The sequence below is a fragment of the Emys orbicularis genome, chromosome 1 (assembly GCF_028017835.1).
Source record: "Emys orbicularis isolate rEmyOrb1 chromosome 1, rEmyOrb1.hap1, whole genome shotgun sequence".
In the NCBI taxonomy this organism is placed as follows: domain Eukaryota; kingdom Metazoa; phylum Chordata; order Testudines; family Emydidae; genus Emys; species Emys orbicularis.
The window spans coordinates 246,804,196-246,823,323 of NC_088683.1; the positions used below are offsets into that span (position 1 = coordinate 246,804,196).

General features: G+C 46.5%; 1 protein-coding gene across 1 annotated transcript in view; it reads left to right on the plus strand.

Annotated features, from left to right (window-relative positions):
- The first annotated feature begins 4,602 nt into the window (after window positions 1–4,602).
- ATP10A (ATPase phospholipid transporting 10A (putative)) overlaps window positions 4,603–19,128 on the plus strand; it is a 154,546-nt gene continuing 140,020 nt past the window's right edge. Inside the window, exon 1 of the mRNA XM_065423472.1 lies at window positions 4,603–5,048. Within this exon, the coding sequence (XP_065279544.1) occupies window positions 4,603–5,048 (446 nt within the window). The remainder of the gene's footprint in view (window positions 5,049–19,128) is intronic.

Sequence of the window (19,128 nt, forward strand, 5' to 3'; positions counted from 1 at the left end):
TTTGAAAAAGTGCCACTGTTTTCTCCCTACCCCCAATTCAGCACCTGTGTTGCACTCAAAAGGAGCACAATTTTTTTTTTCATATCCAATACTGGGATTCTCAAGTTCATGCCAAATACAAGTATATTGCTAACCCCAAGTGCCCAAAAATCACGAGACTGGCTTAAAATCATGAGATCTTTAAAAATAATAACTTTTGGAATTTTTTTGTGTCTTCTAGTTTTTGAACCTGTAGGGGGTCACATTTTCAAGCTTTTCTCTGCAACCATGTAGGTTAGATGTGTAATGTTAACACAGAAATGAAAGCTGAAATTCCCCCCTAATCACAGGATTCCAGGAGCTGGGGCTTTCTGGAAAACACTAAATATTGCTAGACTCATGGTAAAACATCAAAAGTTGGCAACGCAGGAAAGGCACTGTTTAGCTGGCGTATTTCATAACCTCATTTTTAAAGAAAGTATTACCATCAAAATGTTGTGTAAAAGCCATTCTTAAACATTCAGATTTACAGCAAGTTTACTAATCTGAACATCTATTTTTACTTGGGTTAGCATAGATGTGCCCATCTCCACACGCACACAAGGCTAGAGTTCATACTGTAACTTTGCAAGGCATGCTATACCACTATTGAGCTTTGTTCTGAGAAGACATGCATTAATTAGCACTTGTATAGTGCTTTATATCTTGGACATGTTTCATATTCATCATCCAAAAAACAGCCGTCCAAGACATTTGGGTGATTATTACCACTTCCCAAATGGAGAAAATGAAGATACAGAGGGGATGAGAGGAAAGATATTATTGTGGTTTAAGGCATAGGTATGGCAATCCATGTAAAGTGGACTTTATTCCTGGGTCTGCATTGATCTTATTGTGCAATCTTGGGGACACCTTTTAGCTTCTTTACACTTCAGTTTCCCCATCTGTACATTTCTGGCTTCTTTCAGTTCAAACTGAAAGTGAAAAGACAGGCAGGCAGTCATATGTGCAAAGAGTAGGAAGAGAAGCCTGAGCAGCTTTGTGCTTTTGAGATCCTTAGATGTGGGGTGCTATACTTGATAGTTGCAAAGTCTTGTGTTTATTGCACGTCTGATGTAAATAGTGTTGCCAGATTTTCCCGTTACTTTGGGGTATGCTCATTTATTAGGGTTACTCTTCTTGGGGGGGGAGGGTCTGTAATTCTATCAATGTGCTGCTTGTGTCACTTGTGTTTTCATATGGCGCTCTACTTTTCCCTTCTGCAAGTTCCCTCTCAATGGAGCTATCTTGCAGGACCTAGGTTCCCTAGGGCTGGGTTCCTCCAGCCCCAGAATCAGATGAACACAAACACACACACACACACACACATACACATATACATACACATAATATATATATATTAAGAGCAAGTCTGAGTGGACCGGGTCAATCAGCACTTTCAAGCTGACCCCTTATATATCCCTTGGCTCAATAGGCTGGGTCAAGCAGCACTTCCAAGCTGCCTCCCTTATATGCCACAGGTTCAGCATGTCCGGGCGTCCCTATCCTCACTTTCACATCACAATTGTTCTGGTAGTAACTCACTTGATGAGCAAACCCCACAGGATTTTTGGGCACTACAGAGATCTTTAGCTTAGGTAAGAGAAGCGTTGCTGCAGAGTGAATGGGGAAGCTAAAACCACAAAAGAGTAAAGCTCAGTGAGGGAAGCAACCAGCTAATCATAAAAGTTATTAATTGAATAATAGTGATAACCACACAAGGAGAGCCTAAACAACCATAACAGTTACATTATTAAAGGTTACAAAAGTCATATATAGAAAACTATACCTGCCTGAGGTAGAAAAGAAAACAGAGAGAGAGAGAGAGAGAGAGAGAGCTGGGATCTCACCAATCCATGAAGCTTGAACTGGTCGGGGTTCCCAAGTGATGGTGGTAGCTCAGGGTCCTGAGTGCAGGAGACAGGCAGAGCCCCCTAGCACGATCAGTCAGGAGAAGATGAAATCCCAGTGGGACTGATCCAGAGTTTGGATCCAGGCATTAGAGCACTTCCTTGAGCGTGGGTAGAGATTTTTGTAGGGAAACAACAATGGTTCAAGGGAGAACACTAGATTTGCTTATGGGTAAACTGATGACTCAAGGGTTTTCTTTAGGCTAGACAATAGAAGCTGATCACTCTTGGCTATGGGTACTGTTCCTTCCAGGGAGCTCACAATGCAATTAGGCAGCGTCAGTATTTTGGATATCAATCAAGCAGGGCCGGCTCTAACAATCAAGAGTGCCACCCCGCCATAACACCCCCCCCGAGCGCCACGCTGCGCCACCGAAACACCCCCCCCCGAGTGCTGCGCCACCGAAACACTCCCCCCCCGAGCACTGCGCCGCTGAAACACACACCCTCCGAGCACCGCGCCACGCAACCAAAACAAAAACAACCCACCCACCCCCCGAGCGCCGCCCGGTCGAAACAAAAACAACAACAACAAAAACCTCTAATGCTGCCCCGCCGAACCAAAAAAAAAAAAAAAACCCACCCCGAGCACCTCCCGCCATGCCAAGATTCGCCGCCCTTTACAAGGTGCTGCCCCAAGCACATGCTTGGTCGGCTGGTGCCTGGAGCCAGCTCTGCAATCAAGGATTCATTACTAGAATTGATCTGCTAACTGCTGAGCTGGGTGTGTGCAGGTGTAGGTTCATTAACATCTGGAGCCGAGATCCCCCAGGATGCAGTGCTTCCCTGTTCCCAGAGTTCAGTGCGGTTCTTGCCTTGGAATCTCTGCTCTCCATTCTGTATGCTAATGGAGATGCCTCCCTGTCCCATCTTTGGTGCAAATGAGGCTAGGGGAGTTGCGTTAATCCTATCACCCTTGTCAGGAGGGGTCTAGGTGTGTCTCCCACTGTCCTTCACTGCTCTCTGCAAGTCTTTTCTCTGATCGGTTTTGGTTCAAGCAGAGGCTGGGAGGGGCGGGGTCCCTTCATTAGTCAGAGAGGCTGGATACTGTGCCCTGGTTCCCCAAGAACACAGAGCTGACTGGTATCAATAGTCTTTACTCCTCTAATATTATTTCTCTTTAGAGATTTTCATAGTTGTGTTCCCCTTGAGCTAAATGCCCTTGAGCTCATGTCTTTGAGCTAAATACATCAACTTAAATTAATTTTTCTTCAGTTTCAAGTGCCTGTATCACTCTGGTTGTCTTTCCCTGAAGTTTGAGTTTTTAATATTTCCCAGTTTAAAAAGTGGAGACCAGATCAGTGTAGAGTGCCCTTCCCACTCTCCCTCCTCAGGGGAGGACCTGAAAAATCCGTGTGAAATTAAATAATGTATTAGAGGTGCTGCTGGTAGTCATTCTAGTTGAGGTTGCCAACCCAGTCCACTATACGACCATATTTTCAGTTGCTCATAAGGTTGAACTTTAACCATTGAAGCTGAACTTTTCCATGTCAGGTGTCTGCCTTAGGCTCAATTATTTTTGGAGCAAAAATGATTACGCCGTTTTTGAGAACAAAGTTAGGGGAAAATATGTTTTGCCCATGTTAAATATAAGTGTGCGTGTGTGTGTGTGTGTGTGTGTGTGTGTGTGTAAAAATAAATAATGACATACTGTTTTTAAAGAGTACTCTATCAAACAGTCTTTATAAATTGATTTATTTCAAAATATTCCTAAATTGACAAGGTTAAGTGCAGATTTATATAGCACTCTTTAGATCCCCTTGGATGGAAAGCAGTACAGAACTGCAACTATCAAATGCGGGGGTGGGGGGGGACAACCAAACCAAACCCTCCCACTCCTTATGTGTAATGGAAAGTCAAAGGCAGCACATAAAGTGTAACCTGTGGGTTTACATCCGGGGGGAAGGAAGTGCCTGCCCTTGGTTGATTGTGTAAATAAAGACTGAGAGGATGGAATGAAGGAGCAGCTTCCAGCAATGCCAAAGACCAGACGTTTAACACACACACCAGGCACTGGATCGCACTTCAACTTACTAACTTTGTGGAGTCAAAAGTTCTCCTGCTTTTAAAGTTCCCAGTGTGGCTGCTTTTCTGTCTCCCTCTCTCCCCCTTCTCTCGCTCTTAAAAAATGCATCAGTCTCTTCCCCCAACCCCGGTCTTGTGTGTGTGATTCTCTCGTGTTTCCACTACTGACGTGCTGCTGCTGGCGTCTCTGTGAGCCCCCTTTTTTGTAGCGGAAACGAGTGGTGTGGCTGAAATGACGTACAGGACAAGGGTTACTTTGTACGTCTCCTCTCCTGGAGAGACAGACAACGGGACAGTCATTCAGTCCACCCTCCCTTCCTCCTGGAGCATTAGTTAGCTTAGCCTTAGCAAGGAGGAGAGGAGACTGAGCCAGGGAGGGTGAGAGAATCAGAAAAAAAAGAGCTCTCTCCTCCCAAACACAGGAGGAGGAGGAAGAGAGCCAGAGGCCAAACAAAACAGTGAGAGAGTTGAAGGAAACCTCCTCCCCTTCTGGGAAAAGGAAAGTGAAGAGTGAGTAGGCTTTGAGGATGATAACTTAGTGCAGAGCAGGGAGGGGCAGCCAGTCCTTTCTCTCCCAGGCTCTGCCAAGTGCCCCCATTGCAGAAGTGCTCACGTCTGTCTGGTGTGTTTGGAAAGGAGGACAGGAGAGATGGCACAGGATGCTGAAGGGGGTGAGGATGTGCCCCAGGTGCCGAAGAAAGAGGAGAAGGAGAGGAAGAACAGGAGGCGAAGAAAGAGGAAGAAGGAGAGCAAGACACGGACTGTGTGCTCTAACCTGCTGCTACCTGGGCCTGAGGCGGAGAAGCCCCAAAGGAGCCCCCTGGCCAACAATCGCCTCAAGACCACCAAGTACACGGCTCTGTCCTTCCTGCCCAAGAACCTCTTTGAACAGTTTCACCGCCTGGCCAATGTCTATTTCGTCTTCATTGCGCTGCTCAACTTCGTGCCGGCGGTGAATGCCTTCCAGCCTGAGCTGGCCTTGGCCCCTGTGCTCTTCATCCTGGCTGTCACTGCCATCAAGGACTTGTGGGAGGATTACAGCCGCTACCGCTCTGACAATGAGATTAACCACATGGAGTGTCTGGTCTACTGCAGGTGAGGGAGCATGCTGTGTGCATGGGGTGGAGGGTGGGAGACTGGCAGAGACATGGGGGGAGCATTATGGCACCTGGTTTCAATGGAAAGACTGAGATGGGGGCACATAAGACGGGCGGGGGCATGTTGAGGGGTTGATATCACCAAACAGGGATTTGTCTCTTCCCCCATGTGCTTGCTGCTATGAAATGTGGGAGAGGGTCTAGAGGGATTGTATTTTTGACCATGTTTGTACAGCGCCTAGCACAATGGGGTCCCTCCCAGCCCATAATTAAGGCTCCTAGGTGCTACAGTATTCTAATGAGAGTTGTGGAGTGAGCAGGTGACATGCTCTGAAGTGTTTCCATTTACAACACTAAACTCAGTGTTTAATGAAAACACTCTGTTATCCACATCTTTGGTATTTATCCCATGAACCCAGTTTGCTGTCCTCTTATCCAGAAGTTTTGACATTCCCAAAGCATTTGAGATAACCTGTGCTTGCAAACAGAAAAATTCTAATTCATTCGGATGACTGGGAATCCCACAGTGAATTATGGACTTGTGAGAGTTAGTGAGTAAGCAAAGTTGTTGTTTTTTTTTAAAAGGCTTGTGCAGCATCACAAAATGAACTTCATTCATTTACTGGACAAGTATTATTTGATTTGTAAGCATTTGTAAGAATACTTCATCGTGTAAATGGTCAATTCTACTGCAGTATACTTGCTAACAGGGATTTAGTTTTAGTAACATGAAACCACACTCAAGCAATGTGCTATTAAATCTTTGCTGAGCAGAGGCAGAGGCCTCAGGTTTCTCTGTTTGAATTATGGGGGGGGGTTAGTGAAGTGTGAATTGGTGGGGTTCTGCTGTGTTTGCTTTTCTAAAGAATGTGAGGTGGGGGCATCATTGAACATTTGCTTTTCAAAAGCCCATCATTTATCATCAGAAGTGTCATCATGCACTGTGAATTTGCTACCTCCTGGTGCTGAGAGAGGAGTTTTCGTCCATTTGTTTCTTCTCTCTTTGATCACATGTAAAAATTCATTTCAGAGCTACACTGATTTACACCAACTGAGGCTCTAGCCCTTAGAGTTTTTAACAGTTCCTTTTTAAAGCATCATTGGTTATTTACCCAATCCTAGCTGAGGCTGAGATTTTTTGGGAAGCCAGGGGTGGGGGGCGGGAGGGTGGTCTTATGCACCAGTTTCCAAGAGAGCTGGTTTTGCTGATCCTTCTGCTGCTATTACAGTACAGGCAGTAAAGTGAGGCAGGAATGTGAAACGTGTTAAGAAGTTTATGTTGTCGCTTCCTGGTTGGGGGGTGTGGTGGTCCTGACTGAGACAGGCATTCCAGCAGACAGCAGCAACTCTCTCATTACAAGTCAGAACAGACTAAGTCAGAAATACTTGCAGGAGGCTTTATTTTTAGTCTTCATCAAATTCTGTCTTTCATTTCCCAGTCTCATATCACATCAAGAAATCTCAGCCTAATTTTTTCCCCTCCTATAGTTATGCTTGTGTGGGAAAGATAGTAAAAGGGTTTTATTTCAGTTGGCTAAAACTGTAATAACTAAACCAAGGCAAAGCACATGCAAACAAGTAACACTTATTTAGGACCACATTCTGACACCCCAACTCATGTGGAACAGATTAAATTTTTTTATTAAAGCTAATGTTAAAAAAATTATATAATACATAGGTTGAGAAAAGAGTGTCTGTACAGCTGGGTATAGTGCTTAGATTATCCACAAATACAAAGTTTGTTTTTAAAGTCATATGATACATAGAGTACATAATCAGCAATATCCCAATTTAAGGTGAATAGATTTAACAATGCAGTTTAGATCAGGGATCAGCAACCTTTGGCCCGCGGCCCACCAGGATAAGCCCCCTGGTGGGCCGGGCCGGTTTGTTTACCTGCCGCGTCCGCAGGTTCGGCCGTTCGCGGCTCCCACTGGCCGCAGTTCGCCGTTCCAGGCCAATGTGGGTTGCAAGAAGCCACGGCCAGCACATCCCTCGGCCCGCGCCACTTCCCGCAGCCCCCATTGGCCTGGGACGGCAAACCACGGCCAGTGGGAGCCACGATCGGCCGAACCTGTGGACGCGGCAGGTTAACAAACTGGCCCAGCCCGCCAGGGGGCTTACCCTGGTGGGCCGCAGGCCGAAGGTTGCCGATCCCTGGTTTAGATATTAGAATCCGAATACTTGGTTACATCACACATGAAAAGTTGTACAGAGATTTGATTGTGGAAAGCAAAATATAACAATGAGTGGAGATTGTCCCTCAGTAATTGAGAATTAGGTAGGTTGTCCATTTAGAAAATACAATCCATGAGGAAAGTATTTAAGTTATTTTCCTGTACCTTATTCTGAGCAGTTCCAAAATCTATCTGCTAGTAAATAGGAATAAAATAGAAACATGTAATCTAGACCCCAAAGTTAAAAATTAAAAAACTACATGTTGTAGAAGCCATTCAAAAGCCTTAATAATAATTCTGGGCTGGCTTTCCCCACCAAAACTTTTCTTTTTGAACTGCAACTAAATGGTTAAAAGTGACCATTAGAAAATGTGTACTTTCACTGTCGCTTTCAAATTGATATTGAAGCTCGTTGAGATTCACAGCTAAGCGTTTAATGTGTTGTACTTTGTTCTAGTTCGTTATGCTTAGCATTTATGTTGTGATTAAACTCAAAATTAGCGTCCTAGTATTTTGTGGACTACATTACTTTAGAGTTACAGTTTTATTGTTTAGTGGAGAATAACTTGGGTACCCTTCTGATTTTGAATCAATCTATTCCCAGTAGTGTAGTAAACTTGAAAGCATAAAACTGTAGGTCCAGCTACTCAACTAAAAAAATTTCTGAATTGGGATGGAAGTTGAATGCTGCTTAGTTAGAACTGCATCCAGGAGCAAAGCCCAAGTGGGCTCTTTCCCTTGAAGGCCAGGACTTCACACTTCTGGAGAAGAAAAGTGGCTGTGCTGGGAAGGGGCAGTTTTCAGCTGCGTGATCTACTCCTAACTGGGTGGATAGTTGTGTGGAATTGAATGCTGTTCTCAACACCCTCCCTATATTAGCATATGCATTGGGCCTAAGTAATTTAAATGTATGGTAATGTCTGTACTCCCAAAAAGATCCTAAAGTGCTTCACAGACTACTGCATCTATGTACCATACTCAGGGCCGCCGAGAGTGGGTTCGGGCCCTGGTGAAAAATTTGTTTCGGGCCCCCCAGCAAGGGCGGACCGGCTAAACAGGGCCGACAGGGTGTGGGGGGAAACCGGGCCCGGAATTTTTTCAGGCCCCCCAGCAAGGGCGGACCGGCTAAACAGGGCTGACGGGGGGGGGGGGAAGCTGGGCCCCGGGCCCCCTTCCCGACCGCCGGGCCCGGTAATTTGTACCGGCTTTCCCCCTGCCCCTGACCATACTGTCGAAATGGAGCCACCTTTGGGGGGGACAGCAGCAGACAACTAGCTCCCAAAATATTCAAGAGCCAGAGGCCGGGATTTCCCCCCCAGGAGTTGTAGGGAAAACCATTTATTTTCTGCTAAGTACCATAGGCCCCTTAATGTCCATGCAGAACAGACTGGCCCTTGCTTTCTAATTGTTTAACATTTCTTTTCAGATGAAGATGGAAGTCAGTTCTTACATTACCTACTCGTTCATCTATGGTCACTGTGTTGTTTTACTCATGGCTACAGTATGGATTCCTTATTTGAGCATAAATTGCAAAACTGAAATTTAATGATAGGCAGAGCCTGCTGCTGTCAGTGTCAGCTAATCAGGATAAGGCCCCAACAGGATATTGACAAAAGTAGTAACCTCAGTAAGAGGCTTTCAGTAATAAATATACAAATAGACCTTTCCCGTATCTGTACATCACAGAATAGGATAGGAAGGGTTGATATTACACCAACAAGCAGGATGCGAAAAAAGTTGTGGTAGGGGCTATGCCTTTCTCCTCCTACCTCCCCACAACAATGGGAACTCTGATGACCACTCCTTATAAAATTATTATTGCAGTGTGAATTCAGACATCAGTCGAATGACGTTTGGCAATGCCCTGTAGCAATAGAAAAAAATGCAGATTGCACACTGAAACGTTTTCTCAGACTGATTCCAAGATACACACATTGCTGCTGTTTTTAAATATTTGGCAACACCAAGTGTGGGCTGGGAGTGCATGTCTTAAAAGCTCTTCTAGGCAGAGGTCTTGTTTTCAGTATATTCTTGCAAAGCACGATATGTATTCACATGCTGTATAAATAGAAAATTAATATGAATAACATTGGCACTCATCCTGTATGGCAGTGTTTCCCAAACTTGGGATGCTGCTTGTGAAAATGTAACCCTTCTGCCCATCTAAGTTGGCAGCAATAAGGGTCGGGTTCTGTGTCTAGGGGTTCCGTTTCAATAATGCAATGCAAAACCGGCTCGAGCCCCCACCCAGTGACCTGGGACAATTACATACCACCCCCTGGGCACCTCTAAGAGGCAATACTTCCCCTCTCGCAAGCACGGAGTCTGAAAGCACGGAGTGTAGCAGAAAATATTTAATAACATGAGGTAAACGACATCAGCATTAAATTGGAAAAACACCACAAACAGGATTCATAACACAAACCATGAGCAAAAGACCCACCCCAGCAAATTGGGCTGTGTCCTTTCCCTTTGGTTCTTGAATCCAGCAACCCAAAAATCACCCAGAGTCCCCAAAGTCCAACACCCCCAAAGTCTCTTGGGTCCAGCAACCACCCAAAGTCCCAAAAGTCCAACAACCCCCAAAGTCTTTGTCCCTGGTCAGTGCAGCCCCAGAGTAAAAGGGGGGCACGCAGGGTGTTAAGGGGCATCTTACGTGATCCGAGGCCGGCCGGCCATCTCTCCGTGGGGTTCCGCCGCAGCCTTCACCACGAGCCAGTCCACTTCCTGCCATCCCATGAACTGCTCTGCTCTACGAGCCGCTCCAGCTGTCTCCGCAAATGGCTCCGCTCACCGACCTGTGAGCCGCTCGCCGTTCCTTGGGCCGCTCCAACCATCCCCGCAAGGCTCTGTGCGGCTCGCTGCTCCTCCAGCCGTCCCCGCAAACTACTCTGCCAGCCGTTTAGCAATATATCTTCAGGCTCCCCCACTATTTAACACAGCACTCAGTGATCTCAGCTCTTAATAACTTTAGCTGTTTTGTGATTTCAGCTCATAGTAGGGGAGCCCCAGTGCTGGTGCACCATTGGCCCAAAGTGAATTCAGCTCAGCAGTCTGTAACTAGACTCCTAATGGAATCAAAGTTGGGTAAGAATGGTGTCCCTAGCCTCTGTTCGTCAGAGGATGGAGATGGATGGCAGGAGAGAGATCACTTGATCATTGCCTGTTAGGTTCATTCCCTCTGGGGCACCTGGCATTGGCCACTGTCGGTAGACAGATACTGGGCTAGATGGACCTTTGGTCTGACCCAGTACGGCCTTTCTTATGTTCTTATGTTCTTATGTTCAAAGTTAGCTCTGACATTCAACAGTGGAGAGAGGAGATGGTGCAATTGGTGTTTCAAGCCCTCAAAGGGGGCCCATATCATCAGGTACAAATACCTATCCCCATCCTCTCTCAATTCACTGGGTTGTGGAACCCATGTCCCTTGTCTAGCGAGTGTTACTTAGGTGATGGTGAGACACTCTGTAATAAAACAGTTTCATTGTCCTTGATTCACATAATCAGGGTAACAACACTTTATTCCTCCTGCCCCAATAACAGAGAAACTGGGGATCCCACCCCATCCAAAGTAACCACTATCAGTTGCTGTTGTCTCATGCCAGGTGGGTGGGTGTGCCTATGCAAACAAGATCAGCCCCTGGAGTTCTTTTCCACACTCGCCATAATTCACCACCAGATGTCAGGGTAGAGCTCATCCTGACTCTGCTTACATCAGGAAAGCCCCTGGCAGGCCAGGCCGGGCCGGTTTGTTTACCTGCCCCGTCCGCAGGTTCGGCCGATTGCAGCTCCCACTGGCTGCGTTTTGCTGCTCCAGGCCAATGGGAGCTGCTGGAAGCGGCGCGGGCCGAGGGACGTACTGGCCGCCGCTTCCAGCAGCTCCCATTGGGCTGGAGCAGCGAAACGCGGCCAGTGGGAGCCGTGATCGGCTGGTCCTGCGGACGGCAGGTAAACAAACCGGCCTGGCCCGCCAGGGGCTTTCCCTACACAAGCAGCGTCCCAAGTTTGGGAAACACCGCTGTATGGACTTCTATTTTGTAAGTGATTTCATGCAACGTTGCTGAAACACTGTCAGTTAACATTTTTCAGGGAGTATTATTTTCAAAATGAAAGGCTTCAGTTTTAGTGCCTACTCTAATGTCTTTAAGGTCCAGAAAAAGTATTGCTGCAGTGTGTAAGCTTCTCTGTTTACAGATCAGAAGGCCATACTGTTTCTTTTGTGGACATGGAAACTTAGATTTATCAAATCAAAACTTCTGACCTGATTGTTTTTTTTCAGTGGTGTTGCGCTCCTACTGTTCAGCTCCTACTGATTGTAATGGGAGCTGCAGGTGCTTCTTGCCTTAGAAAATCAAGCTTATCCTCCCTCAGTAAAACCCAAGGGAAAGAGAAAAGAGAGCATGAGGAACTTGCTTCATGGAATTTCCAAAATATGTTCACCTAATTAACAGGTTTTCAGCCCTCCAGAAGAAACACAGGGTAACTCCCCCACACAATCTGAGGAACGGGGCAAAGCAAGTTACGTCCCTTGGGATCCTAAGACATCCATGTGGTGGCTGGAATCGCTTCTCTGCATCCTTTCCAGAAATAAAGCATTCCTGCATCTGATTCAAAAGGAAACGACTTAGGATTAGTCTGTTTCCTCTGCAGGGAGCTCTTTACACTAGAAATTGACTGCGGAGAATAAGGGAGTAGGGTTGTGTGACTGGGGTCAGTATCCTTTTTCAGCTGGCAAGGGGAACATTCCTCTTAATGTTACTCTCTTTTTGTCTGTCTTCTATGTTCTGTCCAGACTGACTGTGAATAACTAATTGGGAAGCATGATGGCACCAGTTACTCACTATGTCGACTTGCCACATACAAGTGTTTTGTGGCAATCATGTGGTCGGGTGGAAACCAAGCCAAGCATCAGGAGAGCTGGGTTCTGTTCCCAGATCTTCCACTGACTTGCTGTGTGACTTTGGGCAAATTTCCTCAACTACCTCCGTTTCCCCATTTAAAAAAAATGAATATCTTAGCCCCTTATGATGCATAGGAGAGCCCTATAGAAATGATCTAGGCATACTTCATAAGGTATCGGGTCGTATTTCTGGTCTCTCGGCAGAGATTCAGAGACCCAAGGGAACTGACAGGCAGAGGCCTGGCCAAACAGTGGATTTCAGCTATCTCCTATTGCTCCCCATTGTAACTCCTATTGTAAACTGGCAAAGCTGCTATAAGCCATGCCGTGCACTCCTGTAATTTACCATTGCTGCAGGCTGGAGGAGTTACCTTCTGTAGTGCTCATCATGGCTTAGAACTATTTTGCCTTTCCACACTGGAAGTGGTGCAGCTATGCTGGTGGCTAGCCACCAGTGGTTGTAACTGCGGCAAATCCCCAGTGTCAACAAGTTCTGCTGATGATGTTGGAGTAATGCCTTCAGCCTGTCTCCCCAGCCAGGATGTGGAAGCAAGAGCTAGGCCATCAAACTTTTGTTTTTAAAAACAAGCTCCAGGTGAAGTCTACTTTTAATTGACCTATCCGAGGCTTTTAAAGTGGTGGTGTAGTTAAAAAGTGGTGAGTACAATAAACACTCAGAGGCAGAATAGGCCTGGCAAAAAACTCTACTGTTCCTGTGTTGGTCTGTGGACAGCACATCATCATTAATGCACAGAGTCTCAGGAAAGTAGGCCTAAAGCTAGACCATGCCTGAAGTGTAAGATCAGAAATCCAAGCTGGCATGTCTGCCTGGGTTCTTTTATAAGAATTGCAGTGGGACACTTATTTCCATGTTTGGTGGCAACCAAGCTTAAGAGTTCTTGAGTTTTCAAAGGGAACTGTACACTTAGTCCTGATCTCAAAGGCTTCTGCTGGCCACTCCCTTCATGAAGACTGCATCGTTAGCCCTGTCGTCTCACTCCTTGGGCACTATGCACTGGTGGACTTACTGTGTCCAAAAACCTGATTTTGCTTCACAGATCACCCTCAGGCACATGGATAGCTCTAACATCCCAACAAACAGGAGCCATGTATCAGTTCTCCTCTGGGAGGCAGGACCATCAGAACTAAAACCTCTCAGAACTATGGTCCAGATTTGCACCATACTCCAGCAATAAGATTGGGGGAGGGGTGTCTCAGATTCATAGTATAGCCACATCCAAAATGAAGCTCCGTATCATGCCGAAGAGACGACCACAAGGCTGTAAGGCTCTCAAAAGGATCAACGTGTCGAAGCTGAAGAACAGCCGCATCACTGAAAATCTAGCGGAAGACCTAGAGAATGAGCTTGCTGATCTTCGTATTGAGGATGACGCTGAGAAAGACTGGGAGCGATTCCGCAACACTGTCCATACAGCTGCATCGAAGGTATTGGGGCCCTCCACATGCAGGCGGCAAGACTGGTTTGATGAAAATGATGCAGAAATCCAGGCCTTACTTGCTGAGAAGCACCGCCTGCATCGTGCATATCAAAACGATCCATCCTCGGCGGCAAAGAAGACCGCCTTTATCAACGTTCGCAGAACAGTACAGAACCGATTGCGCAAAATGCTGGACTTGTGGCTGAGCGCCAAAGCAGATGAAATACAGGCATATGCGGACAGGAACGACTTTAAGCAGTTTTATGAAGCCCTTAACGCACTCTATGGTCCACAGTCTTCTGGGAGCTTTCCCCTCCTGAACTCTGATGGTACTGTGCTCCTTACAGAGAAGACGCAGATTCTCCAGAGATGGGCTGAACACTTTGAAGCAATTCTCAATCGCCCCTCAGTCATCAATGATGAGGCCATTGACAAGATGCCCCAAGTTGCAGTCAATGACTCCATGGATGCTTCACCAGAAGAGGACGAAGTGAAGAAAGCTATCAATCAGCTGTCAAGTGGCAAAGCCCCAGGGTCAGATGCCATACCAGCAGAGGTGTACAAAGTCGATGGACCCGTGCTGCTACGGAAACTCACTGAGCTGTTTCAGTCCTTCTGGGGGCAGGGAATCATTCCACAGGAATTTAGAGACGCGTCCATCTTGCACCTCTATAAGAGGAAGGGCAATCGCCAGGTATGCGACAATCACCGTGGAATCTCGCTGCTTTCTACAGCGGGGAAAGTTCTTGCACGGGTTCTGTTGAACCGATTGATTACTCACCTGGAGAAGGGCTTACTGCCAGAATCACAGTGTGGCTTCCGCAAAGGTCGTGAGACTATTGACATGATCTTTGCTGTGCGTCAGCTACAGGAGAAATGTCAAGAGCAGAATCGTGAACTCTACACAACTTTTGTGGACCTCACGAAAGCATTTGACTCTGTCAGTCGCCAGGGCCTGTGGAGGATCATGTCGAAATTTGGCTGTCCAGACAGATTTATACGAATGGTACGTCAGTTTCATCACGGTATGATGGCTCGTGTCCTGGATGACAGTGAAACATCTGAGGCCTTACCAGTCACCAACGGCGTCAAGCAAGGGTGTGTTTTAGCACCCACTTTGTTCAGCATGATATTCTCTGCCACTCTGACTGATGCCTTTCAACACTGCACTAAAGGAGTAGGCCTGAAGTATAGAACTGATGGGAAATTATTCAATCTGAGGCGACTGCGTGCCATCACCAAGGTGAAGGAAACTGTACTTCGAGACTTTCTCTTTGCCGATGATTGTGCTCTGAATGCTAGTACTGAGCCAGAAATGCAAGCCAGTATGGACAAGTTTTCAACTGCATACAATAACTTCGGTCTCACTATTAACATCAAGAAGACTAAGGTCATGCACCAGCCAGCTCCCCACGCTCTGTACTCAGAACCGTCCATCACTGTAAATGGACAGAGACTTCAGACAGTGGACCACTTCACGTACCTGGGCAGTACTCTTTCCCGAGCAGTGTCAATCGATGATGAAGTAAACTGCAGAATTGCTAAAGCCAGCTCTGCATTTGGCCGATTGCGCTTCAATGTTTGGGAACGTCGAGGGATCAGCCTATCAACGAAGCTGAAGGTCTACCGAGCAGTGGTGCTTCCAACTCTGCTGTATGCCTGCGAGATGTGGACTGTCTATCAGAGTCATGCACGAAGGCTCAATCACTTCCACATTTCCTGTCTGCGAAAGCTTCTAAAAATCAGATGGCAGGACAAAGTGCCCGATACTGATGTCCTTACTAGAGCCAGTCTGCCGTCAGTTCACACATTGCTGATGAGAGCCCAGACCAGGTGGGCCGGACATGTTGTGAGAATGTCAGATGAACGCATTCCTAAACAGCTCTTCTACGGAGAACTCACTCAGGGAAAGCGCTCCCATGGAGGACAAAAGAAGCGATTCAAGGACACGCTGAAGACCTCTTTGAAGTCCTTCGAGATCAACACCGCCACATGGGAAACCTTTGCACTGAACCGTTCAGCATGGCACAGCCTCATTCACACAGGCAGTAATACCTCTGAGGCGAGGCGTATTGCTGAGGCTGAAAAAAAGCGTGAGCTGCGCAAGTCCAGAGCTGCTCGTACATCATCGACAGTGCCATTACATGTTTGCCCGACGTGTGACAGGACGTTCCACGCCCGAATCGGACTGATCAGTCATCTTCGGACGCACAAAGCCCGGTCATCGAAAGAATGAGTTGTTGAGGTCTTCATCGATAACGATGGACGAACATCATCATAGCCACATCTTCAGAAAGATTGTTGTGTGCCCATCCATAATTGTGTATACCACATTCCGTCCCAATGTTGATCAAATAACATTCCACAGCAGTTGTTTATTTGGAAAAGTAATACGCGGAAAGTACTTAATGTGATCTAGCAAGGAGACACAACACCATGTGACCATGCTCTTTGCAGACTACCAGAAAGAACTCTGTAGACCACTGTTCAGGAAGCTTCTCATTGATACATCATTACTGGCATAGTTAAGACTCTAATCTCAGCTTTTTGTGAGCACAAACACACACCGAATAGTAAAGAAAGCCTCCCTCTTTTACCACCTATCTCCAGCAATAGAAGTTGATTGTGATATCTTTATTGTCCTTCAAAGGATCTTTCTTCTCATCCCCTATCATCCTTGAGGGTTGGGAAAGTTTTCCAGCTTTCACACAGACAAGTTAAGGTGGCTTAAAAACAAAAACAAACAACCCCCCCCCAAAAAAAATCTGTCTGAATTGCTTATGAAGTCAATTTTTCACACTGAAATTGGCACTAGAGTTACAAATCCCATTCCTAAGAGTACCGTTATCTCAAGTCCTTTTATAGTTAGGGCTGTTTTTGTATGTGGATCGTGGACAGATGTAATTAATGTTCATAATAGGGAGTTAGAAAAAGTATAATGTAGAAGCATTTTTAATGAAATCTTTGCATATGTGCCTGAAAGGAATAAAACAAACCCAAAATCCAGTTTGAGGAAGGCGACATGGACATTTTAAAACACATTGGCAGAGTTCCTTTGCTGCGTTTCCAAGAGGCACAACGCCTGGGGAATGGAGATAGGGACGAGGTGCCTGTCAGCCACCTTTGTGCTCTCCTGAATCTGGGCTTTTCTGAGGATCAGTGTCTAGCATAAATTAGACTCCTTCAATTTACAGCAGTCTCCTCAGGGCTACCTACAGGTGTGGAGCAGCTCAGAACCACCCTGTTGTACTCTAAATTGTGTCCCCACCCATCTCCTCCCTGGGTTTGTGGAGGCGGTATGGTAGTGTTGACACAGGGGCCAGAGTTGGGGGGCGGGAAGGGAGAGTATCCCTCCAACTGTGTCTTTCAATAAATAACGTGATTCTGTTTTTCAAACCGAGAGTTCTAAATTGCACAGAAGACAACTTTTCAAAAGCGTTCGTCTTACTGTTTCAGGGATCACAGAAATACATGGTGCCCACAGAAACCAACCAACCACCCAACTGAAAATAAATCCGGTCTTGTGGATCATTGCTAGATGTCTGTTTAAGCCACTTGACCTTGCCAGACTACTGTATGCCCTCTGCTCTCACTGGTTGTTGCTTTTTCCCCATGTCTAAAGGAAAGCAGATGCAGATCTTTACCTCATAGACTCATAGATTCATAGACTTTAAGGTCAGAAGGGACCATTATGATCATCTAGTCTGACCTCCTGCACAATGCAGGCCACAGAATCTCACCCACCCACTCCTGTAACAAACCCCTAACCTATGTCTGAGTTATTGAAGTCCTCAAATCGTGGTTTAAAGACCTCAAGGTGCAGAGAATCCTCCAGCAAGTGACCCGTGCCCCACACTGCAGAGGAAGGTGAAAAACCTCCAGGGCCTCTGCCAATCTGCCCTGGAGGAAAATTCCTTCCCAACCCCAAATATGGCGATCAGTTAAACCCTGAGCATGTGGGCAAGACTCACCAGCCAGCAGCCAGGAAAGAATTCTCTGTAGTAACTCAGATCCCACCCCATCTAACATCCCATCACAGACCATTGGGCATATTTACCTGCTAATAATCAAAGATCAATTAATTGCCAAAATTAGGCTATCCCATCATACCATCCCCTCCATAAACTTATCAAGCTTAGTCTTGAAGCCAGATATGTCTTTTGCCCCCACTACTCCCCTTGGAAGGCTGTTCCAGAACTTCACTCCTCTAATGGTTAGAAACCTTCGTCTAATACCTAGTGCACCCCCACCCTTAAGAATAATCCTTAAGAACAATCCTGCATAGCAGGAGATTACTTAATAGTATCTAGAGATGGGAAGGAGTTATGGTCCTCTTGAGTATTTTATTAAAATTCTTTCACTGCCTGGTCATGTTTTCTTCCTGTAATGTGGTGCTACAAATGGGCAGGTCTCTCAGGAACAACAGCCAGCTTTTGCATCATGAAGAGTCATTGCATAAACACACTCTGTTGGAGAGTACAGAGATCATTTGTTTTGTTTTATGTTCTGGTTGCCTAGAAGTAAAGGCCCACTTTCAGGAAGAGTTTAAATGCTTGCAGTCTAGACAGTTGTGCTTTTTGGCTGTGATGTGTCCATGCTGCTATTTTAACACTTAGCATGTGAGCAACATTGCAAAATAATTGGTGCTTTTATTTCCCCATCCTCCCCTTTTTCTAACTACTGGAAAACTGCCACCTTGGTCCCTAAGGGTACATCTACACTACCCACCGGCTTGGCGGGTAGGAATCGATCTATCAGGGATCAATTTATCGCGTGTAGTGTAGATGCGATAAATCGATCTCCGATCGCTCTCCCGTCGACTGCTGAACTCCAGCTCGGCGAGAGGCGGAAGCAAAGTTGACGGGGGAACGGCGGCCGTCGATCCCGCGCCGCGAGGACGCGAAGTAAGTGATTCTAAGTCGATCTAAGGCCTGGTCTACACTAGGAGTTTATGTCGAATTTAGCACCGTTACATCGAATTAACTCTGCACCCGTCCACACCACGAAGCTATTTAGTTCGACATAGAGGTCTCTTAAATTCGACTTCTGTACTCCTCCACAACGAGGGGAGTAGCGCTAAATTCAACATGGCCATGTCGAATTAGGCTAGGCGTGGATGGAAATCGACGGTAATATCTCCGGGAGCTATCCCACAGTGCACCACTCTGTTGACGCTCTGGACAGCAGTCCGAGCTCGGATGCTCTGACGAGCCACACAGGAAAAGGCCCGGGAAAATTTGAATTCCTTTTCCTGTCTGGGCAGTTTGAATCTCATTTCCTGTTTGGACATCGTGGCGAGCTCAGCAGCACTGGCAACGATGCAGAGCTCTCCAGCAGAGATGGCCATGCAATCTCAGAATAGAAAGAGGGCCCCAGCATGGACTGATCGGGAAGTCTTGGATCTGATCGCTGTGTGGGGCGATGAGTCCGTGCTTTCCGAGATGCGATCAAAAAGACGGAATGCAAAGATCTACGAGAAGATCTCTAAAGCCATGGCAGAGAGAGGATACAGCCGGGATGCAACGCAGTGCCGCGTGAAAATCAAGGAGCTGAGACAAGGCT